The 26,217-nt window shown below is 43.5% G+C and overlaps 2 protein-coding genes across 7 annotated transcripts; one reads left to right on the top strand and one right to left on the bottom strand.

Annotated features, from left to right (window-relative positions):
* Positions 1 to 277: 277 nt before the first annotated feature.
* HSDL2 (hydroxysteroid dehydrogenase like 2) lies at positions 278 to 17,849 on the bottom strand. 6 transcript variants are annotated; one of them, XM_054397447.1, is made up of 11 exons: positions 17,827 to 17,849; positions 12,961 to 13,124; positions 12,432 to 12,530; positions 12,191 to 12,305; positions 11,394 to 11,497; positions 10,400 to 10,498; positions 4,197 to 4,391; positions 3,815 to 3,853; positions 2,322 to 2,480; positions 1,667 to 1,795; positions 278 to 1,111 (listed from the first exon to the last, which is right to left on the bottom strand). In XM_054397447.1, exons 1-11 carry the CDS (start codon positions 17,841 to 17,843, stop codon positions 999 to 1,001), a joined length of 1,233 nt encoding a protein of 410 aa, XP_054253422.1. In that variant the 5' UTR covers positions 17,844 to 17,849; the 3' UTR covers positions 278 to 998. The 6 variants fall into 6 exon arrangements, with proteins under 6 accessions (XP_054253422.1, XP_054253418.1, XP_054253417.1 ...); XM_054397443.1 differs by having other exon boundaries at positions 2,322 to 2,492; XM_054397442.1 differs by having other exon boundaries at positions 2,322 to 2,492; positions 3,782 to 3,853.
* Positions 17,842 to 23,687, top strand: LOC128979411 (hydroxysteroid dehydrogenase-like protein 2). The gene is made up of 6 exons (XM_054397626.1): positions 17,842 to 17,877; positions 17,931 to 18,116; positions 19,165 to 19,312; positions 21,760 to 21,930; positions 22,457 to 22,585; positions 23,141 to 23,687. The coding sequence occupies exons 1-6, from the start codon at positions 17,842 to 17,844 to the stop codon at positions 23,251 to 23,253; spliced, it is 783 nt and encodes a 260-aa protein (XP_054253601.1). The 3' UTR covers positions 23,254 to 23,687.
* Positions 23,688 to 26,217: the final 2,530 nt, after the last annotated feature.

A 26,217-nucleotide genomic window follows, 5' to 3' on the forward strand; every position in this document is an offset into this window, starting at 1 on the left:
TTGTATTTTTATCCCCATGGTAAAAATTGTAATTTAGACACTGTGATTAAATCTCGTATCCTTCAAATATCTCAATCTAGCCAAGTATTTCCATATATCAATACCTATGTATATCTATATATCTCACAATATTGAAGCACTTTGCTGAAAAAGGAGGAGGCGAATTAATTAAAATAAAATTTGCTTTTACAGTCCATCTTTAAAGGTATTTTTGAGGACATAACTGTAAAGACAAACTTATTCTAAGTACATCTTTTTTCAAGATTAGTTTGTTCTCATTCCATTTTGAAGTTTTATTAAAGAAGGTTCAGAACCATTTTGAATAGCAACAAATGCAGAAACCTCACTTACAAAGCAGTGCAGTAATTTACATTATGAAAGTTGTGACATTGTCTCTTGTCCAACAAATACTTCACCAGTAAAAACCTTTTCTGGAGCCAGAAAAACTCAGTAAGAGGGCTAAATTGCATCAGATGCTTTGTGCTGTAATTTAATTAAATTATTACATTATGACTGATTTTAGCTGAGACAAGACCATATAACTCACATTTCTGGGGAGGAGAAACAAACCAGATTACTTTCCAGGTTACTTTCCTACCAAGCTCTTCTGTAAAAGCAGTGCACATTTAGCAAACACAGACTAGATAAATCCAACAGATTGACTGGATTCTTTCTGAGGCTACACTCGTTCCTAAAATTTCAGTGTATGGGTTAATAAAAACTTTTGTGTTCTTCCTATTCACAAAAGAGTTCAGAGAAATCCCAGGAGTTCTAGACTGTGAGCCACAAAATACTGAAAGTTCTTCCATCCCAGGATCAGCAAGGAAGGAGAATGTCTCCTTGTCCATCAGCAGGTTTTCTGGGTTTTCTCAGCTTATCCTTCTTACTATCACATTTTATATTTGTTATATTACATCAGAAAAGAACAAGGATTATCATTTTAAAACATATTGCAGTCAAATACGAAAGGCCACTGATCTGCTAGTGAGGGTTTACCCTCATAGTTTAGAGTTCAGCTTTGTTAGCATCTTCTCGAGCTTTATTGCTAGAGCCATGTTACCTTTAATCCTTAATTTTCCTGACATGAAGGCCATGGTTGGCTTTAGTTTACCTAAAACAAAAAAGAAAGAACCATTAGTAAGTGACAAGGGGCAGGAGACAGCCTGTGCTTAGGGACACGTAATGCCACTACAGCGAGACCCAGCAACTGTACCTGCTGCCCAGTTCTGCTGTGGAAGCAGTGCATGTTTAGTAGGCACAGGCTAGAGACATGCACAGGGCCAACCAACTGACTGGATTCTTCCTGCAGCTACACTTGCTGATAAAATACCATTACCAGTCTTCAATAACCCTTGGGTATAGAAGCTTTTCCTCAGGTCTAAACTAAACCTCTGCTGGTGTAATTGATGACATTCCCACTTGTCCTGTCGGTTGTGACTTGTGAGAAGAAACCAACCACCAGCTCTCTACCACCTCTTTTCAGGTAGTTGGAGAAAGCAGTAAGGGCTCCTCTCAGCCTCCCTTTCTTCAGACTGAACAACCCCAGCTCCCGCAGCTGCTTCTTTTCAAGACCCTTCTCCAGCTTCACTGCCTTTGAAGGCAGAAGGTTTCCAGGGCACCAGGACCTATACCTATACGTGCCCTGCCAACTGCCTCTGTCACTCACCTGTGAACATCTTCACAAAGTCAGTACTGGACATGCTCATAACCACATCAGCTGTCACAGGAGGCTTGCCAAAACCAGCACTCCCACTCTTGGTTTTCAGGTCAATGTACCAAGTGCCTCCATCATCACCTGAACAGACAGTGAAGAGAGGTGACAAGGAAGCAAAAAGCAAAACCCTTCTCAGTCCTCATGTCAAACAGCTGCTCCCACGTCCATCTGCAGCAGTTACATGACACTACCTGTGCTGCTAGTGCTCTGCAGTAAGCTGCCCCTCATCCCATGCTCTGTGTGCAAGCAAGGACGACCTCTGGCAGATGCCCACAGCAGACATCTCAGGGACATGGACAGTACAGCCCCAAAGCAGCACTTTGCTGTCTGAGGTGCTGGCAGCCAGTGCTTTGAATGTGACCCTGTGAGGTCTGTTGTCAGGCCACCCCTGTGCTGTGGGGCCACCACTGGGACAAAGCCCACAGCTGCCAGGACTGCCAGCAGCTTCCAGCAGGGGCTGAACTCGGTCCTGAGAAGGAGCAGCACACAGCCCACAACAGAAGGTGGTCTCTCCAGGGACCAGGTCACAAAGGTGTTTCTGTCTGAAAACACCCAGTGCCTTCCGCCAGGAGTGAGCAAGTGAAGGCTACACAAGTGATGCTCTTACCAGATAATTCAAACTGGTAGACCCCCTGAGTGGCTCTCACAAACTCTTCACTTATTGCCCCCTGAATAATTCCAAATGTTTCTGCAACAGGACTCGATGCCTTAGCTCCAGATGGTCCTTCCTGCTGGGAACCACTTAATTTCTTCTCCTCTTTGGATCCTTGGGAAACACCTACAACAAAGACACTGTTTGTCCTATGTGTCTCTTTCAGCTGCAAAACACTTCAAAACTGCACAGAGAACCATGGTAGAGAGCTCTGGGAGAAGATTTCAGATGCACAGTAGACACAATGGCTATTTCCCCATTTCAGTCTTAAGATAAAGGATGGGGTTTGCACCTCTCAATCTCAGCAGAAGTACCTCACAAAAGGTAAGTCTGCAACATGTTTCACTTCCTCATACATCAGAAATGGAAGGAAAATCACAGCACAATTTCAATTCTGCCTACTCACAGCTCATGGCAGAGGCTTACACAGCACATTTTTTTGTTTTCTAATGCAATCCACACGCTCCTGGCAGCATTCACTACAACAAAGCTCTATCTTTAATGTTTGAACACCACTTCCACCTCACAATTCTCCTGTCCTGTACCTTGCTAACTGCACAGGTATCTTCAGTAATTCTGCTCCAAAGGCTTCTAAGCTGTAAAGCAATTCACTGCTTTAATCAGCATTTTCCTCTACCACAGTGACCACCTGGGTTTCACAGTAATGGACAGTGCTGGCAATTCACAGGGCTGATGGAGCTGATCAGCCTCTAAGTATGTTGCAGAAAGTCTCTCAGGTGTCTTCAGCATCGGCGGTTGGGATTATTCTGCCAGCCCCTACTAAATAACAAGTGTTGTGAGGCTCAGGGAAACACACCTGTCCCTGGTCAGTGTGACTGCTCAAAGAGCATCTTCAAAGGAAAGGAACTGTTCAAACTTTACCTCCTCTGCCCTTCTGTGTTCCCTGTTTTGGCACTCCTATGACTCTGTTTGGCATCCTGAGTTCCCCTCCAACTTGACACATCACAATACTAGAAAAACAAAACGAATGCTTTTCTGGAAATGCATTAAGAAGCAATGGAGGGTCTACACTGTCTTAATTTGTATAAATTTTGCAATGCCAATGAAATGCTGCTCCAAAATGTGGTGTTTGCTATTTATTTTTTCAATAATGTTTACCTGTGACCTTTCTCCTATCATAATTCAGACAATTCAAAAAGGATTGTATAAAGTTAGGTTACCTGCAGCAGGTAACATTCTTTCCCTGTCTTTATGTACAGAGTCACTTCCGTTTGACTTCCACTCTTATTTAGAGTCATGGCCTCTCAACAAGAAAAGGGATTTTGCAAAGCAGCCTGAATGGACTCCAAGCTCTTGGGAGAAAATTAAGAGAAGCAAAACCAGCTTGAAATAGAGAGTGCATTCATCTTTGTCAGAAACGATTCAATTTTTTCCATACACTGTTCTCTCCCTACCATATATTTCCTGTTTAATGTCTGTTGTGTTACCTTCAAGATCCAAAAAGAAGTCAGGCATCAGGGGATGACCTAAAACAGAGGAAAAGTATAGTATTAAATTCAAGTAAACTTTCAATGCACAAACAGGAAATTATTTCATATGAAACTATGACTAAATTTGTTAAATAAACACATCTACTGTGTTGATGCATTTTCTTTTCATTAAAGTACTTTTTTAATTTAACATGCACTTGTCTATTAAAGTATCAGTGGACTTGTATGTTCTTCCCAGGAAGGCATGTTCTGAAAGCTGAGGAAAAGCAACTTTTTAGAGATTAATTTAAAAGCCTCTAGAAACAGAACTATGTTAATATTTTCCATATGCCTTTTCATCCTTCATGAACTTAATTCTCATCCTCCAAAGCTCTTTTACCTGGCACAATTGCATAGGCATCAAAATCCTTAACTCCTTCTTCTCTCAGCAGATCTTCATCAATAATGAAGTTTCCAGTGAAAGTTTTTGGTTTTGTTAAGATGCAATATGCAGCATCTGCAATGATGTCTGTTTTCCTGCACTGTTTTTCTATTCCAGCTCCACCCAGCATATCCATAGCAGCTGTATGTATAGCTATAAAGTTTGGAGAGTAAGAAAACAAAGTTTAACACCAATGCCATGAAATTCCCATTTCTCTGCTAAGTACACAAACTTTGGTTTCCTTTCCTGCAAAGGAAAATTGTAGGAAGACAAAGCTATGAAATACTAGTAACCAACAAATACTTCTCTACAAGCACCAGTTAAAAAAAGAAAACTACTGAAAGAACCAAAACAACGGAAAAAAGGGCAGGGCTTCTAATTACATTCACATCCATCTATCCCTTTATCAATATCGCTATGGACTTCCTCTAGGTTATTCAGGAGATGAAAAATTACCAGGACAACTATTTTTCTCAAAGTGAATATATGATAAATCATTCATTAAACTTCCTTTGATGATTATCACACTAAAAATCTCAGTGCTTGGAAGACTTCGTAATTACTCTCATGTGCTACCAAAGTGTCTCTCTTAAGCCAAAGAGAAACCAGATAAAAAAAAAAAAATCAGGTAAGTTGTTCAATATTCCACAGAAAGGCTGTGTTAGACCCAAGAATAAAACAAAGATCTCCTATGCTTCTAGTTGCTTTATTAAAAAATTATACTAACTTCTGCACCGTTCCACTGGTCTTCTTTATACTTCCCCTGAGGGAAGTACTAATATTGTGGCACATTCCAGCATAAGCCTGTAATTTGCTCTTCCAGGCTAAGGAATCCATTCCATTCTTCTTTCATCCTGCTTTTGGATTTTGCCATCTTTCTGCTTTCACAGAATCACAGAATTACTGAGACTGGAAAAGACCTGTGAGATCGTCAAGTCCAGCCTATGACCTAACACCACAACATCAGCTAAACCCTCATACAGCTCTACTTTGTGATTTTTTCCCATCTGCTGTTTAAGATGCAACACTCCGCACCCATGTTTCAGGACATATTCACAGAATCAGAATTGTCAGGGTTGGAAGAGACATCAAGGATCATCTAGTTCCAACCCCCCTGCCATAAGCAGGGACACCCTCCACTAGATCAGGTTGCCCAGAGCCACATCCAGCCTGGCCTTAAAAACCTCCAGGGATGGGGCTTCCACCAGCTCCCTGGGCAACCTGTTCCAGTGTCTCACCACCCTTATGGTGAAGAACTTCTTCCTAACATCTAATCTAAATCTACCCTCCTCTAGCTTGGACCCATTCACCCTAGTCCTATCACTACCCAACACCCTAAAAAGTCCCTCTAAAAAGCTTTCTTGTAGGTCCCCTTCAGATACTGGAAGGCCACAATAAGGTCTCCTCAGAACCTTCTTCTCTACAAATTGAACAGCCCCAACTCTCTCAGCTTGCCTGTTCAATCCTCTCCTGCCCCTGGGGCTAGCAGATCCTGGAGGCAGAAGGATAAACCTGATTTTAACTCAATTTTGTCCTCCTTTCAGTGTTTCCATTTCACACAAAGTTAGCAGCAGCTTTGATGCAGAAATGATCCCAACATCCCTCAAATAGCAAAGAACAGGCACTATGCAGGACACATCCCTCCAAGTTGGATCATTCAGCATCCAAAGTAGGAACTGCAAAAAAGGACTGCAGTCCTCAGTGTTTTCCAGGAAAATGGAAGAGTGGGATGATGTCCTTGTTGACTCCCTTATTTTAGTCCTCAGTGATGAGGATTAGGCCCTAGCTTTCCTTATCCTTTGACCAACATCAGTGGGTTTTTGTGGGTTTTTGTTTTTGGTTTTTTTGCACATACAAAAGGCATCCCTAGGTCTTTTTCTCAAAGACAGGAAACAAATTTGCCTTTCCTTGGTCCTCTGAAATGTGATCTGTGCTTGAAAGTTGATTTTTTTTTTTTTTAAATAACTACCAATAATTCAGAGAATGTTTCTGCCAAACACTCTGATGACATTTACCAGATTCTGTGGATCTGAGTAACTGAAGGATGGGACACCACCCAGAGGGATCAGGATAGGCTGGAGAGGTGGGCTGAGGAGAAGATCATGAGGTTCAGTAAGGCAGAGTGCAAAGTCCTGCATCTAGGTCAGGGCAATCCTAGTTATCAGTTCAGACTGGGGGATGATGAAATTGAGAGCAGCCCTGCAGAAAAGGACTTGCAGGTATTGGATGGGAAGCTGGACATGAGCCAACAGAGACCATAGAGTCCAACATCCCTGCCAAGCAGAATCACCTAGGGCAGGCTGCACAGGAACACACCCAGGTAGGTTTTGAAAGTCTTCAGAGGAGATTCCACGACCTCTCTGGGCAGCCTGTTCCAGTGCTTCTGATATCTGGAGTGCTATAGCATATGCAAACACTGGAAATAAATAATATATTCAACTATGCAACCCAAGACTTAATGCCACTTCTGCCTATAAAGTTAGAAGTCACAGAAATCACAGAAACATTCAGGTTGGAAAAGACCCTCGGGATCACCAAGTCCAAGTGATAACCCTACTCTACAAGGTTCATCCCTAAACCGTATTCCCAAGCACCACATCCAAACAACCTTTAAACACATCCAGGGTTGGTGACTCAACCACCTCCCTGGGCAGCTCATTCCAATGCATGACCACTTCTGTGAAAAATTTTTTCATAATGTCCAGTCTAAATCTGCCCAGTTGCAGCTTGAGGCATTCCCTCTTGTTCTGTCACTAACTACCTGTGAGAAGAGACCAGCACCAGCCTCTCCACAATGTCCATTCAGGTAGCGTAGAGAGCAATGAGGTCTCCCCTCAGCCTCCTCTTTTTCAAACTAAACAGCCCCAGCTCCTTCAGTTGTTCTTCCTAAGATTTATTCTCCAGGCCCTTCACCAGCTTCATTGCCCTCTCTGCATTCACTCCAGCACTTCCACATCTCTCTTGTATTGAGATGCCCAAAACTGAACGCAATACTCAAGGTGTGGCCGCACCAGTGCGAGTACAGGGAGACAATCCCTCCCTACTTACTCCTATTGGACACAGCATTTCTAAGCCAATTAAGGATGCCATTGGCTTTCTTGGCCACCTGGGCATACTGCTTGCTCATAGTCAGTTCCTTGTCAATTAGAACCCCCAGGTCCCTTTTTGCTAGTCATCCCTCCGAGAGATTTCTCACTGTGAGTGGGTGGACAAACTCCCCTAGGTTCTGTTTTCCCTTGCCATGTAAAACAGGAGGCTGAATTACTCACTCATTTCTACAGTAACAGAGGATGTTTCCTCCAGTATATCCAGAATCACAGAGAGGTGATGAAGAATCAGAAAGCTGTGAAAGGTACACATAACATGTCTGTGCAGCATGTAACTATGTGCATTTACAAGTCAAGTAATCTTCTAACACCTTTTCTGTGAGAAAGTAAGTTGAATTAGTCATGCTGTCTGAAGCTCAGTCTGAATGAGATACTCTGGATTAATTCCTTCACAGTCCTCAATTCTCATGTATAATTTTGATCACTTGGTCAGTCAGGTGACTGAAATCCACAAAATGGTAGGTAAAAGATCACTTCTGCTAATGGAAAACCAAATTATTCCTCCCTATAGGGTTCTGAGGAGGTATAAAACCCATTTAGCAGCAGCATTTTATGGAGAAGCCAGCAAGATGGACATGAAGTCCAGACAACCAAAGACTTCAAGAACCAAGTTTCATGGATCTATTTCAAAGGACAAAGACAGATCCTGGGAAATCTCCACTGAATCTTTTCTGTGGTTTCCCTGGAGCACTCAAGAAACATGTATGTGAAAACAAGTGCATGTTTCTTCTAACTCCTTCAGAAATAAAATTACAACAGAGTCCCAAAACCTGTAAGACGAGTTTTCACTCCTCTGCCAGGAAGGCAATCCAGACCCTGAAGGTGTATGTGTAGTTGCCTTCAGTACCTTAGAGATCAAGAGCTTATCCTCTTCAAAACAGACAGCACAGGTTTTGTAGTGATACAGTTATCATGAAGGATATAATTAAAAATTCAGTCCCTTACCAAAGTATTTCTCTGGGTAAAACTCATAATGTGAGCAGAATTATCAAGCATCCATTTACAGGAAGAATTTAAGAGGCAATACCCAGACCAATGAAAAAGGAACAGGTCTGTTAGACACACCAAGCAAGCGTTCAACTGAGTATCATCTAAAGCATTCAAGGAAGAAAACTCAGATGATTTTGTCTGAAATAATTCATTTTTCCAACTCCTAAAAGGAAAATGTTGAAAAGTGGGTCACACTGGAGCACTAGCCCCAGAAGTTCATATTTTTATCTCTTCTTCCTTCTTCCCTCCTTCCACTAATTAAGGTTATAAAGTCTGATGTTGCTATGTTTCATAACACAGTGGCTGGGCTCACCCCATCAAAGGGCAGGGTTACCCTCTGTCTTTACAAACTTTAACATCAGTGTAATTTCTGCACAGATGTACTTGAGTTGAAGAGACTGGCCTCTTTGGCACACAGGTCACCAGGGCTTGAACAGCAGCCTTGATCCACAGACAACAAACTGAAGTTCACAAATTCATAGAATGGTTTAGGTTGGAAGGGAAGATAATCTAGTTACAACCCCACTGCCATGGGCAGGGACACCCTCCACCAGACCAGGTTGCTCAAAGCCTAATCCAACCTGGCCTTAAAGACCTCCAGGGAGGAGGCATCCATGACTTCCATGGGCAGCCTGTTCCAGTGTCTCCCTATCCTCACTGTAAAGAATTTCTTCCTAATATCCAGCATAAATCTGCCCTCCTTCAGCTTCAATCCATTCCCTCTCATTCTATCAATACAAGCCCCTGCAAAAAGTCCCTTCCCAGCTTTCTTGTAGGCTTCCTTTCAGGTACTGAAAGGCTGCTAGAAGGTATCCCCAGAGCCTTCTCTTCTGCAGGCTGAACAGCCCCAACTCTTGTAGCTTGTCTCCATACGGGAGGTGTTCCAGCCCTCTAATCATCTTTGTGGCCCTCCTCTGGACCTGCTCCAGCAGTTCAATGTCCCTCTCATGCAGGGGGCACCAGAACTGCATGCAGTACTCCAGGTGGGGCCTCATGAGAGCAGAATAGAGGGTGAGAATCACCTCCCTCATCCTGCTGGTCACACTTCTTTTGATACAGCCCAGGACAGGGTCAGCCTTCTGGGCTGTAAGTGCACACTGCTGGCTCACGTTGAGTTTTTCATCAACTGACACACTCGAGTCCTTCCACTTGAGACTGCTCTCGAGCCAGTCCTCACCTAGCCTACATTTGTGCTTGGAATTGCCCCAACCCAGGTGTAGGACCTTGCAGCTGGCCTTGTTGAACTTCATGAGATTGGCTTGTGCCCTCCTCTCAAGCCTACCCAAGTCCCTCTGGGTGGCATCTCTTCTCTCCAGTCTGTCAACTGGACCACATAACTTGGTGTCATCCACAAACTTGCTGATAGTGCACTCAATGCCACTGTCCACATAACTGACAAAGACATTAAAGAGCACTCATCCCAGTACTGACCCCTGAGGAATGCCAGGAACTTGGACACTGAGCCACTGACCACAACTCTCTTAAGAGCATCCACGCAGACAATTCAATATTAATACAGCATGGGAGGACTGAGTTGTTTTCTTCCATAGAGGTCTTTAATTTCCTGTGAGTTGCAAGCAGATGGTTCTGTGAATAACCATTTGCTGTCAAAACTTCTAGGAACTAGGGTTTTTTTAATTACTTCTGTACCTGGTTAGTTCCACCTATGCTCTGGCAATTTAACTAGCAAGGAATTCTAAACGCTACCATATACACAGAAGTGTAATGCTTCCTAACAAAAGCATGCTAATACATCTGTGATTCTGTTCAACCCAAAACTCCATTGAGAAAGAGCACAGACATGCCAAGTACCACACAAACGCTTCAGGTAACTGGAAGTGTTGAATGGGTCACAAAGTAGCTGCAGATGAGTTTGGATCAAAGTGGCAATAGTCTAGTGAGAACTAGGAATGAGAGAGTTAGCACCCATGCAGGATGAACAAAGAACATGCAAAAGAACTGCTCAGTCTCATGAAGCAATCCCAGACATTGGAAGTATACTCAAAGTCAAATAAAACAAGCTGCAGAAGACACAAAATACCATTAAATAAAAATAAAAATCACCTGTTTTAGGCCACAAAGCGTTGACAGCAACTTCTCCTTTAAATTCTTCTGCCATTCCCAAGACACACATGGACATCCCATACTTAGAAATGGTATAAGCTAAGACAAGTATTAAAAAAAAAAAGAACAAAAAAAATCACCATTCTATCAACAGAACTTCAATTCTGAAGGGCAGAAAGCCATATAATTTGTTCATAAAAATTCAAAATCTTTCCCTTCTCCCCACTATTGTCACCAGATACAAACTCTTGACTGGTATCTTTTAATTAAAAATAAAATGAGAGCTAGGCATGTTTTGACCAAAACAATGACTGAAGCCTAGCTGTATGGTGGTTTTGTAGTGGTTTTTATACAAAATACATTGACAAGAGTGCTCAATTGTGGTGTGTTTTTTTTTTTCCAAGAAGCTTGAGGCATACCAGCTGCTAATGACCAAACTAGTATTCTAGAGAAAACAAAAAGGAGAAAAAACCATTCTACATCTTTGTCACCTATGAATTCTGAGAAGGGAAATTCTTGGGGGAAAGAACTGGGATGCAGACTTCCTGGAGGAGTTTAACACGATGTGTCCAAAATGGAAAGTTTTTTGGGATTTACAGTTTCAAAGTTAGCAAGATTAACTTCAAGATAAAACAAGGTTCCCTTACCCACCTTCAAATTAATTTCAGTTTTTAAAGACAACATTTTTCTGTATCTTTTCTGTATCAGATCAAATGAAGCTGAATCAGTAAGAAAATAGACTTGGGCTTCAGTTTCTATTTGGAACAGAAAATATTCTCCAGTCTTAAGAATTCCCATGAGAAAGCACAGGCTCTTGAAAACATATAGGATATATTAGGCCATGAAATAAAACAATCTGCTTTAGGTTAGGTACCTTTGTAATGTCAGCCTATATGTAGTGCTGACAATACCAGATCTGGCCTTCTGGGCTGCCATTCCTGCACACTTCACCAGATACTCTCAAATAACAACAAAGGCTCTGAGCGCTACTCACCACAATGATTTTTGAACCACAGGGGATTCAGATTCATAGGTGGACTGAGGTTCAGGATATGTGGGTTCCTACTTTTCTTCAAGTAGGGAAGGCATGTTTTAGACCTGAAAGATGGATTCAGACAAATTAGTCACCTGTTGTTTTATGGGACACCTATAATTATAGTAAAAACTGTGCTAGCAAACCAGTATTTTCATTTTCATGAAAGTCCAACACTAAGCTGAGACCTGCCTCTGTATCAATTATTTAACTCACATAAGGAAAAAAAAAAAAAAAAAACACCCCAAAGTCTGTCCTAGCTCACTTATCTCAGGCCTAGAATTAATTCCTGCTGAAAGTAGACAGAGAACACCTTAGATTAAGTTTTTAACATTTTGTTTTTAACTACAGTTGAGTTATATAAAGTCTGTAATAATAAGAAAGAAGCTTATGAGAAGGAGACAAACAAGAAGTTGCATTTGATGTGTGCAAAAAGTCATTTTGGTTGAAATGAAAGAGCAGACAGCATTTACCAAAACCAAGCTGGAGTGCCATTTGAAATAAACTACTTTCTGCTTCCTGCCTGCAGTGAGGAGCTTATGAACACTTAATGACTACAGAAAAAAGTTCCTATTTACTCCAGCTTGCAATTAATTCTTGCAAATATTAATTTCAAGCATGTTGGACAATAACTGAGCAATTTCCTCTGAGCACTCCAACTCTAAGGAGCAAGACAGCCACACAATTTCTCAGAAAAAAACTGAGATGACATCAGACACTTTGTTACAATTACTTTGCATCCTTGTCTCAGCACTTACGTGAGGTAGGTTCCTCGTACATTGACTTCCATCATAAGATTGACCTTCTTCGTTTCTGTTTCCAAAGTGCCAGTCAAGGAGATGGCGCTTGCGTTGTTCACCAAAATATCAATCCCTGGTTTTAAAACAAGCCATTTCACATCAGCATTTAAAGACAAAAACCACAAGTAAGGCAGGCTGCTCCTTCCTCTTTTTGTTCAAACAATCTGCCTGTTAAGGTCTCTGCCACATGTTAGCATACCTCCAAAAGTCTGCACAGCTTTCTCCACAGCATTAATAATTTGCTGTTCTTCCCTCACATTAACGATGCACGGCAAAGCCTTTCCTCCAGCTGCTTCAACTGCACAAATAAAAAATTAAACACTGTTTTAAAATTGCTTTCAGAAGGAAGGAATAACATGAACCTACTGAGAATCTCTCATTTAATGATGTGCCTGAAGAAGGCAGTGAAAATGTTATTCTCAAATTGCAACCCTTCTACATGTTGCATAAAGAACAGGGAAGCCAAACCCAAATGTTTACAGTGAGAACGTGTATGGTACACACAGGCATCTCAATTAACATAGAATTTTCACATCTATACACTTACATATTCATTACAGTAATATTTGATACTCCCAGCATCCCTTGGAGGCAGAAGAAGCATGCAGCTTAATTTATTAAAGGTGAGTTGGAGTGAAGAGATTCTGTGCAGTTTTCCACTCAGGTTATGGCATAGGGCATACACCCAGCCCAGCATCTGAAGCCCACCCTCATTTATTACAACTTACTCTCTGCTGCAGCAGTGTAGATAGTCCCTGGAAGAGTAGGATGGGTCTCAGCTGTTTTGGCAGCTATCACAATGTTTGCACCATCCTTGGCAGCTTTCAAAGCAATGGCCTTGCCAATGCCACGGCTTGCGCCTGTGATGAAGAGAGTGCATCCTGCTAGTTTCCTAAAGGTGAAGGGGGAAGTGGAGGGTAAAGAAGAGGGAGAACAAAGCAAAGCCTGTAAATTATTGACTCTGAAACACTCTTTAAGGGCAAAAGCATTTAGTGCAGTCTTCCAACTAGATAAATACCTTCATCACTTCACTAAGAAGGCAACCCCCACATACAGAATGGCTAAAGCTAGAGCAAGGTACCGTGTCACCAAAGGTAAGACCACTCTCCAAGTCTGCAAACACTCTAAAGCAAGGAAGTTACCAAATGCCAGTTTCTGTGAGACAGCATGCCTGCAGCTCTCTGTCATTTACTAGCTACAGCCTTCTATACACAAAACCCTGCCTTCTCACTCACTATAGTACACAGTACAAGTTCAGAATCACAATGCTGATACAGGGCACTGCATGCAAGTACCAAAACCTTGATTTTCAGAAATGGCAATCATTTCTAAACTCAACAGTTTCCTAGCAATCATATTTGATCCACTGAATTTCCCCAAAAATGGGTCCATCAAACCTCTGGAGAAACTAGTAAGTTTCAGAGTACCAGAAAGATGTCTGGCTTACACAAACAATGTCCCTGAATTTGTGACAAGGTAAAAGATCGGCTTTCCACATGAAGCAATGTGCACTTTGGTGTTCTGCATGAGGCCTGTGTTATTTCCACAGCTCCATGAACTCTTGGAAAAGAGCTGAGCCAAGAGGCCCCAAGTTTTCAACCTCATATAAACTATGTGCTACAGCAACTTCACTCTTTACTTGCATCACAAATACTACACACCAGGCTCCAACTCTGAACTGGTTATCTGTTCAGCCTGGGCCAGACTTGACTTACTACTGTTCTACCAGGTTTGTTCTTCCCTGCAGTATGAGAGGACCCCTTTTTGAAACCCCTCTATAGGAAGGTGTTTGATTTCAGAAGGCAGAAAACTGAGGTGGGGCAGGGAGGGGGAGGGATCTTCTCCTGCAGTGGCACATGGAATTAAAAATATCACTCGATCATATTGGGGTAGTGGAAAATCAAGGCTGAGGCACATAAATAATGTCAAGGACACAGGAGCAAGAACACAAGGACAGTGTTACACTGGTAGTAAAAGCAGGCCCTTTGCTCAATGAGGTGGGTGAAAGCAAGGCTTTCAATGCCATCTCTCACAACACTTCTGCATACAACTTAAGATATTATGTTCTGGATGGGTAAGCAACCTGAGAGGTAAAAAATCAGCTGGTCGGTCAGGCTCAAGAGAGTGGTGGTTAGTAAGTCATACTCTCCCTAGAGACTGGTAACAAGTGGGCTATCACCTCTCCTGGACAAGCCCTGTTACAGATTTTTACCAACAACCTAAAGGAGGTGACAAAATGCCCTGCGGATGGATAATGACCACTTCATAAGTTTGAGGGCAAGGTTACTATCTAGGTGGTCCCTGACAGGCAAGATGACCAGGAGCCTTGTGAAACTCAACATGGTTGGATGCACAGTCCTGCACCCGGGAAGAGAGTCCCTGCAATGGCGAAGGCTGGGGACTAAATGGCCAGGGTGCACACTCCTGCAAAGGCCTTGGAGACTTGTCAGAGAGCAAACTGAGAGTAAGTCAGCAGTGTGCCTGGCAAAAGAGGCCAGCAGCATCCTGAGCTACAAGAACACCATAACCAGGTGAAGGGAAGGGATTATACCCATCTATTTGGCACTCATAAGACCACATATCCTATAAAGAGTTTTGGATTCCTCAATACAAGGCTTGTGTTGACAAATGAAAGCAAGCTACAAAGGAAGATCGGTGGCTAGAAGCTCAGTGCTTGTGTGAGTGGACTTTAAATTAGGTACCCTATCTGTAATTTTATATATATTAAACTATTTCTCTCCCTGTCTCTTATTCCAAGTCTTCTGATCTGGTCAATCCTAAACCACATCCCTAAGCACCAGGTCCACATGCTGCTTAAACACCTCCAGGGATGGTGACTCCACCACTGCCCTGGGCAGACCATTACAATGTTTGATAATCCTGTGAAGAAATATTTCATATCATCCAGCCTGAACCTCCCATGATGCAGGTGGAAACCATTTCCTCTGATCCTGCTGCTTGACACCAAGGAGAAGAGGCTGGCCCTCTCCTGTCTCCAGCCTCCCTTCAGGTAGTTGTAGAGAGCAATGAGGTCTCCCCTCAGCCTTCTCTTCTACTGACTGAACAACCCCAGCTCCCTCAAACACTCCTTGCAGGCCATGTCCTCTATGCCCTTCACCAGCCTCATTGCCCTTCTTCTCTGGACACACTCCAGAACCTCAATATCCTTCCCACAGTGAGGGGCCCATTCTGAACACAGCACTCAAGGTGTGGTCTCACCAGTGCCGAATACAGGGGGATGATCACCTCCATGTTCCAGCTGGCCACAGTGTTTCTAATAAAACCAGGGATCCTTCTTGCCCACCTGGGAACACTGCTGACTCTAACAGACTGTCAAACAGTATCCCCAGGTCCCTCTCCAAGTCACAGCTTTCCAACCACACATTCCGAAGTCTGTAGTTTGCCACGGGGTTGTTGTGACCCAGGTGCAGGACTTGGCACTTGGCCTTGTTAAACTTTATCCATAGTTAGCCTTGGCCTATCAGTCTAATCTGCCCAGGTCCCACTGTAAAGCCTCCTGACCTTCTAGCAGATCGACACAGCCACCCAGCTTGGTGTCATCTGCAAATTTACTGAGGGTACACTCAATCCCCTCATCCAAATCATTGATAAAGATATTAAAGAAAACAGACTCCAGTACTGAATCCTGCTGTACTGAACCACGGGGAATACCACTACTGACTAGGCACCATCCAGACTTAACTCCATTCACCACCACTCTTTGGGCCTGGCCATTCAACCAGTTTTTAGTCCAATGCAGAGTGCACTTATCCAAGCTGAATGCCATGAGTTTCTGAAGGAGAATGCTGTGGGAGACAGTGTCCAAGGCTTTACTACAGTCCAAGCAGACAATCTCCATGGCACTTCCCTCATTCACTAGGTGGGTCATCTTGTTGTAGAAGGAGCTCAGTCAGTCACAACCTGACTTTCGTAAACCCATGCTGACTGGGCCTGATGGTCTGGTTGCCTTTTAAGTGCCGTGTCATAGCACTCAGGATGATTCCATTCAAAATGTCAAGGCACATATTAATATTTTATTTATTCCAGTTACACTCTGTCTTTCTCCTCCAATCTTTCCTACACTGTTCATCATCCCTCAGATAGTCTTTTCTTCTCAGCACAACTGCATCCCCAGCACACACAAATCTCCCTTTTTTCCCTTAGGTTTATTATCTCTCACACTCCTTTTATTTCTTTTTAAACACCCTTTCTTCTTTATTTTCCTTCTGTGTCTCACTCAAGAAGTTTCATTTGTCCTCTGCAATTTGGTATAACAACATTCATAAAGCCAGATGCACCTGGGTCTTGGGATGTTTATTCGGTGTCCCCAAAAGAACTGCCCAGAATTTAGAGCACTTTACTCTGCTAAGCAAGCTGAGAAGCTTGCAAGACTTGGCATTTATTTCCTCATTCTGCTAACAGTCCAGTAGTTTACAGGTTTTTAAAGCATTTGTTTGTCTAAAACTGCTTATGTCCTGTATTACAAAGCTTTTACCTCTGTTTCCTCCACTGCAGTTGAATTCTGGTAGCAAAACAGAAAACGGCAATTTGCGTCTGCAGTCTCTGGAATCTTGGAAAAAAATGAAGATGGGTGCCTTTCTCACCAGGCAAGACTACTAATAGAGAACCCTGTAGGGCACATTAGGGCTCCTTTTTACAGTTGCTTACACACATTAGGTATGTAATAAAAAATGCCGTTTGTAACGTACAAGAACAAATAATCACGAATTATCTTCCCATCTCTTAGAAGTGCTGGCTCAGAAGAACGGCAGAAAATGCCCCTAAATTAAAATCCTGTGCTGGAAGAAAATTTGATTGCCAGATTGCCAGCTCAGAAGACCTGGATTAAGACAGATAAAGTTTTCCATCTATGTATCTATCTAGGTATCTATCTACGTATCTATATCTATATATATATAAAAAAAATCACAGGTACGGTACCTAATTTAAAGTCCTCAAAGAGCTATCTCCATTGCAAAACTCCAATCAAGGACATTGCTTAACAACCACGAGGAAGGTTTCCAGGATCTCTGCCCCCTTTTATCTCCTGGACAAGACTTCCAGCCGCTGTCATGGAGAAACCCCTGCCCTGGAGCTGTGCGGGTGGACCCCGCGGCCAGCGTGACAGGAGGCCAGCGCGCCCCGAGGCGAGACCGAAACCCACTCCCCGACCCGCTGGACAGAAGCAGAGCTGGTGGGCGGCGGGGAACACCTGTGTGGTGGGGCAGGGCAGGGTAGCTCTACTCTCTGGAAAACCTCACCATTACGGGACCATTCCTGTCGTCCCGTGAAATATTTCACTTCTAGATGCTTATAAGCGCTGTTCCGTGTAACGCGGAGGTGAAAACAAGCCAATGTCGCGGTGAGTGCCCAGCAGCACACCGGCCCCTGTCCAAAGCCCACTTCGCCTCCTGCCCCGAGAGGCCTTGGGCGGCTGAGAAGGCACGGATTTTCCTTCAGCCTTGCCCCCACTGCCCGTTGCTCCGCCCGCCGCTGCCTGAAGAGTGGGAAGCAGCGGCCCGAAGAGAGGACAGGGGTGGGGGTTCTGCGTAGCAGAGTGTGCGGGGGAAGAAGGGCGGGCGACGGTGTCTTACCCGGTGTTGGGCAGCATGGCGACGCGGACACTGGCTGGCCCGGGGCGGGGAGTAGGGTGGGAACAGGCTCGGAGGAGCCTCTAGCGCCTCCCCGCTTCGCGCAGCCGCCGCGACGGCGAAGGGTGGAGCTGTCGGGCGAAGGTGACGGACGGCGGAGGGCGCTTCGTATCCGCCCGGGCATGTCAGGGGAGCCCACGGTGCGGCTACGGGCGAGGCGGCGGCATTATAGGCTGCGGCAGGCAGCTCATGCAGGGGGGGACCGACAAGAGGCTGCACAAGTGTATGACGAGGTGAACAGGGATGGCCTGCTCAGCCAACACTGACTAGCCTGAGACTAGATAGAGTCCTACACGAAATTAAAAGATCTTTAGTGGCGGTTGCTGGCCTTCCTCAGAACTGCAAGCTGGGAAACAACAAATGGAGCCAATTTCAATGTCTCTTCTTTGAAGCTCAGTAAGGGGCGTTGAGGTGTTGCACTGCACCGTCTTGCCCAATAAGAAATCATGTTATCGGGAAAAAATAGGTATTTAAGTATTAGCAACACTGCTCACCTGCAACACAGCATGGGCTCTGTTTTCAAGCCTGTTGGCCTTTGTGAATAGATGCTTGTTGGCCATCTTCTGTTGAGTCTAGTGGCCTCCCTCATCCTGTCATTCTCTAATGAATATGAGAATTTTCACTTTGTGCTAATCTGTTTCAGGCCTGCTGAAATCCCTGTAGCCTTTGCCTCCATCTCACCTTCTGTCTTTCCAGTTACCAGAATGCCTGCAGCAGTGTCATCTACCTTCTGATCACCCAACCATTCCAGTCCTCTCCTTCACCTCCTCCTTCTCCCATGTCACATCAAGTGCGAGGCTGTCACCTCCAAACCCTGCACCCCACGTCTGCACGTAGCTCTTCCTACACCTCCTCCCTGATCTCATGCTCTTGTCATGCTGCCCACCTGTTGCTGCAGTTGGAGCTCTTCCAGCAGCTGCCACCTTTGGCTTGTCTTTTGCCCTTCAGCTTTCATGCAGAGATCCCACACAACATCCTGAGTGAGGTTTGGTTTTCACAGTGAGCTGGTGCCAGAAGGAGAGATCATTTGGTGGGCGTGAAGCCAGTGTTAGAGCTGAGGCAGATGGTTTTAGTGACTTACAAATCAAATGAAGCCACAAGCAGATGCACTAGGCCTTGTGTGCTGACATAATGACAGTTGTTGTTTTACTGTCACTGCCATTCCCATTGCTACAGAGCTGCAGACCCCTGCAGGAACAATGCAGGATCAAGCCAAGGGGCCATAGGCTGTCTGAACACTTGGCAACTGAAGCATCTTTCATCCCCCTTCCTTTCCCAAAGTTGGCATTTTGCACAGATAGAAGAGAAAACCTTTTTGCTGAGATCTTCAGGCACAACTCTCCTCAGCCTCTCTCCAGCCATGCAGCCCGAGCCAGGAGGAAGACAGAGTTGACAGCAACAGCTCCATTCTGGGACTTCCAGCCTCCTGGTGCGTCCTTGTCTTTCAGAAATGACTTCTTTAACTGAGTGCATTCAGGTGTTTTCCCAATCAGCCTTTTCATTTACACAACTGTTGCCATGGTGTTGCCAGGACACCTCCCTGGCTGCCACTGCTTCCCTGCCACTGCAGACCACTGCTTCTGCCACTGCCCTGTTCTTCCAACTGTTTCTCATTCCCCCGTGGCTCACCTGGCTTCACCTGAGCAAGGTGAAGTTGAGAAAGGAGCCATTAAGAATGCAGTAGCAAGAGTAGTCCTAGTGAAGTAAGGTCATCTGGGCTCTGAGTGTCTTCAAGGCAGTGAAATCTATTAGGCCAGAAATTGGCTTAAAAACAGAGTCTCCTCCAGCTTACAAGCAGAACAAAGTTGCTTCTGTCATTTCAGCTTCCTGTGTGAATGAGTGGCATTTGCTATTTTACCATCAGTTGGGCCTCAAGCACTGTTTTTAATCATTGTATCTCAAAATCAATATAGAAGTAGAAGCATCCAATTTTTCAGATGGAAAGTGAGGCAAGCAGAAAAAAACAACAGTTTTGCAGGTTCACCCAACTCACCAGGGGGTAGATCATTGGTATTATTGTCCCCTGGCATGTATTGTATTGTTTCCTCCATCTATTCACTGTTAACAAATGTGCACCCAAATGAACAGTGTGGTTACTTCAACACATTCAGAAGAACATTTTTAGCAGAAGAACCCTTATATTTAAAATACTTCCCTTAAACATGTTACTATTTGCTTGGAGTAGTATTTTTGCTTGAAGTAGTATTTTAATACTTAGCCACAAAGTGTAAGAACATATTTTTGGGTACACTGCTGCTAGAAATGATTCCTGAATTTGGCTCAAACTTTAAGAATTTATAAGAAATAGTTAATGAGAGGGGAGTCGAGGTGTTTGGTTTTATTGTTTTCTTAATAACAAGATAATGACACACACACATATATATATATAAAAATTACAATATAATAAATTGATGGAAATTCCCCAACTCAAAAGTAGTTTTTTGGTTGCCTACAACAATGTATATAACACTGCATATGAGCTAATGACAGGGTTTCTCATCTGCAAATGCTTTTTCTCATCTTCAAATGCTTTGAAAGGCTTCTAGTTTAGATGGAGACAGTAAGGTAGAAAGATATAGTGGGGAAAGCACTGTGTGCAACTTGATGGTTTCTGGTGATAATGAATCCCCTCTGGATTTCAGATTGGTTGATGTTTGTTTTCTCCCAAGAACTTGGACTCCGTTCAAGCTATTTGGCAAAACCCCTGTTCTCCTTTAGAGGATAGGGTTTATGAAAGTGGTGCAAAGCCTCGGTAATTAAAGCTGGGGAAAGAATGATACCTTCCACAGGACTTTGAAATTTCTCTGGTTTATAATCAGTGCATTACTGAAAAATCCTTTTTTATAAAGAAGGTCAGAGGTAGATATTGCTGGAAAATGTCAAAAAGCATGTTGCAGTCTTGATAAATTAGTACAAAACCCCACAGTCTCTAATGTTTCTTAGATGAAACTTGCACAGTTTGCACAGTTTAAATATCACTTCAATTAAACTGAGGAAATTTGTTTCTTCAGAAAAGCATCTATTTTCCTTGAATTGTGGTTTGTCAACATGAAGGGGAACTAAGGATGCCAAACAATTTCATAGGAGTGCCAAAACAGGGAACACAGAAGGGCAGAGGAGGTAAAGTTTGAACAGTTCCTTTCCTTTGAAGATGCTCTTTGAGCAGTCACACTGACCAGGGACAGGTGTGTTTCCCTGAGCCTCACAACACTTGTTATTTAGTAGGGGCTGGCAGAATAATCCCAACCGCCGATGCTGAAGACACCTGAGAGACTTTCTGCAACATACTTAGAGGCTGATCAGCTCCATCAGCCCTGTGAATTGCCAGCACTGTCCATTACTGTGAAACCCAGGTGGTCACTGTGGTAGAGGAAAATGCTGATTAAAGCAGTGAATTGCTTTACAGCTTAGAAGCCTTTGGAGCAGAATTACTGAAGATACCTGTGCAGTTAGCAAGGTACAGGACAGGAGAATTGTGAGGTGGAAGTGGTGTTCAAACATTAAAGATAGAGCTTTGTTGTAGTGAATGCTGCCAGGAGCGTGTGGATTGCATTAGAAAACAAAAAAATGTGCTGTGTAAGCCTCTGCCATGAGCTGTGAGTAGGCAGAATTGAAATTGTGCTGTGATTTTCCTTCCATTTCTGATGTATGAGGAAGTGAAACATGTTGCAGACTTACCTTTTGTGAGGTACTTCTGCTGAGATTGAGAGGTGCAAACCCCATCCTTTATCTTAAGACTGAAATGGGGAAATAGCCATTGTGTCTACTGTGCATCTGAAATCTTCTCCCAGAGCTCTCTACCATGGTTCTCTGTGCAGTTTTGAAGTGTTTTGCAGCTGAAAGAGACACATAGGACAAACAGTGTCTTTGTTGTAGGTGTTTCCCAAGGATCCAAAGAGGAGAAGAAATTAAGTGGTTCCCAGCAGGAAGGACCATCTGGAGCTAAGGCATCGAGTCCTGTTGCAGAAACATTTGGAATTATTCAGGGGGCAATAAGTGAAGAGTTTGTGAGAGCCACTCAGGGGGTCTACCAGTTTGAATTATCTGGTAAGAGCATCACTTGTGTAGCCTTCACTTGCTCACTCCTGGCGGAAGGCACTGGGTGTTTTCAGACAGAAACACCTTTGTGACCTGGTCCCTGGAGAGACCACCTTCTGTTGTGGGCTGTGTGCTGCTCCTTCTCAGGACCGAGTTCAGCCCCTGCTGGAAGCTGCTGGCAGTCCTGGCAGCTGTGGGCTTTGTCCCAGTGGTGGCCCCACAGCACAGGGGTGGCCTGACAACAGACCTCACAGGGTCACATTCAAAGCACTGGCTGCCAGCACCTCAGACAGCAAAGTGCTGCTTTGGGGCTGTACTGTCCATGTCCCTGAGATGTCTGCTGTGGGCATCTGCCAGAGGTCGTCCTTGCTTGCACACAGAGCATGGGATGAGGGGCAGCTTACTGCAGAGCACTAGCAGCACAGGTAGTGTCATGTAACTGCTGCAGATGGACGTGGGAGCAGCTGTTTGACATGAGGACTGAGAAGGGTTTTGCTTTTTGCTTCCTTGTCACCTCTCTTCACTGTCTGTTCAGGTGATGATGGAGGCACTTGGTACATTGACCTGAAAACCAAGAGTGGGAGTGCTGGTTTTGGCAAGCCTCCTGTGACAGCTGATGTGGTTATGAGCATGTCCAGTACTGACTTTGTGAAGATGTTCACAGGTGAGTGACAGAGGCAGTTGGCAGGGCACGTATAGGTATAGGTCCTGGTGCCCTGAAAACCTTCTGCCTTCAAAGGCAGTGAAGCTGGAGAAGGGTCTTGAAAAGAAGCAGCTGCGGGAGCTGGGGTTGTTCAGTCTGAAGAAAGGGAGGCTGAGAGGAGCCCTTACTGCTTTCTCCAACTACCTGAAAAGAGGTGGTAGAGAGCTGGTGGTTGGTTTCTTCTCACAAGTCACAACCGACAGGACAAGTGGGAATGTCATCAATTACACCAGCAGAGGTTTAGTTTAGACCTGAGGAAAAGCTTCTATACCCAAGGGTTATTGAAGACTGGTAATGGTATTTTATCAGCAAGTGTAGCTGCAGGAAGAATCCAGTCAGTTGGTTGGCCCTGTGCATGTCTCTAGCCTGTGCCTACTAAACGTGCACTGCTTCCACAGCAGAACTGGGCAGCAGGTACAGTTGCTGGGTCTCGCTGTAGTGGCATTACGTGTCCCTAAGCACAGGCTGTCTCCTGCCCCTTGTCACTTACTAATGGTTCTTTCTTTTTTGTTTTAGGTAAACTAAAGCCAACCATGGCCTTCATGTCAGGAAAATTAAGGATTAAAGGTAACATGGCTCTAGCAATAAAGCTCGAGAAGATGCTAACAAAGCTGAACTCTAAACTATGAGGGTAAACCCTCACTAGCAGATCAGTGGCCTTTCGTATTTGACTGCAATATGTTTTAAAATGATAATCCTTGTTCTTTTCTGATGTAATATAACAAATATAAAATGTGATAGTAAGAAGGATAAGCTGAGAAAACCCAGAAAACCTGCTGATGGACAAGGAGACATTCTCCTTCCTTGCTGATCCTGGGATGGAAGAACTTTCAGTATTTTGTGGCTCACAGTCTAGAACTCCTGGGATTTCTCTGAACTCTTTTGTGAATAGGAAGAACACAAAAGTTTTTATTAACCCATACACTGAAATTTTAGGAACGAGTGTAGCCTCAGAAAGAATCCAGTCAATCTGTTGGATTTATCTAGTCTGTGTTTGCTAAATGTGCACTGCTTTTACAGAAGAGCTTGGTAGGAAAGTAACCTGGAAAGTAATCTGGTTTGTTTCTCCTCCCCAGAAATATGAGTTATATGGTCTTGTCTCAGCTAAAATCAGTCATAATGTAATAATTTAATTAAATTACAGCACAAAGCATCTGATGCAATTTAGCCCTCTTACTGAGTTTTTCTGGCTCCAGAAAAGGTTTTTACTGGTGAAGTATTTGTTGGACAAGAGACAATGTCACAACTTTCATAATGTAAATTACTGCACTGCTTTGTAAGTGAGGTTTCTGCATTTGTTGCTATTCAAAATGGTTCTGAACCTTCTTTAATAAAACTTCAAAATGGAATGAGAACAAACTAATCTTGAAAAAAGATGTACTTAGAATAAGTTTGTCTTTACAGTTATGTCCTCAAAAATACCTTTAAAGATGGACTGTAAAAGCAAATTTTATTTTAATTAATTCGCCTCCTCCTTTTTCAGCAAAGTGCTTCAATATTGTGAGATATATAGATATACATAGGTATTGATATATGGAAATACTTGGCTAGATTGAGATATTTGAAGGATACGAGATTTAATCACAGTGTCTAAATTACAATTTTTACCATGGGGATAAAAATACAAAGTATACATCAAAGAGAAATTTCTGAAGAATGTGGAGTCTTACTGTAGCCATACTACTGCTTCCAGTGCATAGCCTGTATCCAGTTCCTTCTCACTTTCTAATGATTCTGTTTCTTCTTTTCTGATAAGCTAAACAAAATCCTGGCTTCCATGTCACAAAAATTACCTGTTAAAGGTGACACAGTGCTAGCAATGAGTCTGGAAAAGATGCTGCCACAGTTAATTTTTGAAGAACAGCAGGACACTGGCCTGTCATATATAACTATAAAACTGTTCTAAAATATCAGTCCTCATTTTTATTTGACAATGCAGTGTAAGTATCAATGAAATCTGTGATTGTTAGTGAAGACACAACTCAGTCTACTTGTAAGGCCCAACAACAAGCACATTTTTCTTAGTAACTTGCTATAATGATTAAAGGAAAAATCATGTCCCCAAATTTGAAGGGGGAGCCATCTGAAATTTTCTGATTTTTGTTTTTCATTTTCACTTTGTCTGCTCTTACCATGATATGTAGAACTAGTTGAAATTTATTTCTTGTAGTATTATCTCATCCTTGAATAACCTAATGTCTAATGGGCTATGAGTTCTGATCCCAGCATTAGTGGGTGCACAACTGTTTCCAGTGTGCTATTAGAGTTGAACCCAGTACTAACTTTTCCTCTGACTGGGAGAGAAACAGTGGGTTTCTTTCCTTACTGGTTTCACAAAACCTGTAGGAGCTGGCCCTCTCTACCAGATGTCATTAAGAAAGGCTGATGATCTCATGCTATTGCAAAACTCAATCTGCAAACAAAGCATGGTCACACACATTTTGTTTCTTTAGGGAGCCACCTTAAAACACAAAACATCTTTTGAAACCTACAGATACCTGAAAATGCTTTCAATTGATTGTATCTATTCAGCCTGGAGAAGTTGCTGGGAGACTTTATAGTGGCTTTCTGGTACCTGAAAGGGGTCCACAAGAGAGCTGGGGAGGGACTGTTTACAAGGGCATGTAGTGGCAGGGCAAGGGGGAATGGATTTAAGCTGGAAGAGGGTAGATTTAGACCAGATATTAGGAAGAAATTCTTTAGACTGAGGGTGGTGAGACACTGGAAGAGGTTTCCCAGGGAAGTTGTGGATGCCCCCTTCCTGAAAGTTGGATGGGGCCTTCAGCAACCTGGTCTAGTGGAAGGTATCCCTGCCCATGGTGGGGGGGTTGGAACTCTGGATGATCTTTAAGGTCCTTTTCAACACAGACTTTTCTATGACTGAAAGTACAATTCCAAACACTATGAGAACTGAAGCAGATCAAAGAACTTGGGTATCAAGAGCAGGATTGTTTTAATTTCTACCTATTTCATCAGTAACACTGTTCTTTTGCAGTTTTTCCTTCTGTGAAAATTTTTCTGCCACGTCATTTTATTTTCAGGACTGTGGGGGTGGCAGGGACAGGTGTGCAGTGTTAACTATGTCCTGGCACCTGAAGGCAGTGCATGCTTATTTGCTTCCATGTCTGTCTCTACAGTTAGTGCTGTTCCCTGTGCTTCCTGTGCAGTCCTGCTCTTGCACAGAATGCCTGGTGGTTGTGAATCTCATTTGGTGGGGCCTGTGTAATCCTAGAGAAGGTTATCATCTTTAAAAGAAAAGTGCATTTGTTGGGAGATGGGTCCACAGCTGCAAAACCTGTCTTCAGCTGGCCACTGTGTTTCTTCTGTTTCTCTGGTACATCAGTAGTGGTTTTTGCATGATGGAAGAGTGAGAGCTCACCATGCTGCCCCAGGGGTATACTCATTGCGTCTGGCAGACAGATCAGAGATTACAAGTATTTGCATTATGTCATTCCTGGAGTTTTTTCTGTAAACAGATATGGATGAAAACCATGCCAGTCTGCTGTGCACTGTTAGGACAAGAGCTACAATGGGTGCTACAGTGGGTGCTGCAATGGAGTTACTGCTGCAGGTGTCTGCATTCTGCAGAGGAT

This window comes from Indicator indicator, chromosome Z (genome assembly GCF_027791375.1).
Source record: "Indicator indicator isolate 239-I01 chromosome Z, UM_Iind_1.1, whole genome shotgun sequence".
In the NCBI taxonomy this organism is placed as follows: Eukaryota; Metazoa; Chordata; class Aves; order Piciformes; family Indicatoridae; genus Indicator; species Indicator indicator.

Bases quoted from the DNA above. Each gene is read 5' to 3' on its own strand.
- LOC128979411 (XM_054397626.1), top strand. From the start codon at position 17,842: ATGGCGACGCGGACACTGGCTGGCCCGGGGCGGGGA. The intron at 19,313-21,759 runs GTGCGTCCTTGT...TCTTTGTTGTAG, and splicing joins CTGGGACTTCCAGCCTCCTG to GTGTTTCCCAAGGATCCAAA. The intron at 21,931-22,456 runs GTAAGAGCATCA...CTGTCTGTTCAG, and splicing joins CTACCAGTTTGAATTATCTG to GTGATGATGGAGGCACTTGG.
- HSDL2 (XM_054397442.1), bottom strand. The intron at 12,531-12,960 runs GTAAGTTGTAAT...TTATTTGTGCAG, and splicing joins CTACACTGCTGCAGCAGAGA to TTGAAGCAGCTGGAGGAAAG. The intron at 2,493-3,781 runs GTAGGGAGAGAA...TCTTTGTTGTAG, and splicing joins CATTAAACAGGAAATATATG to GTGTTTCCCAAGGATCCAAA.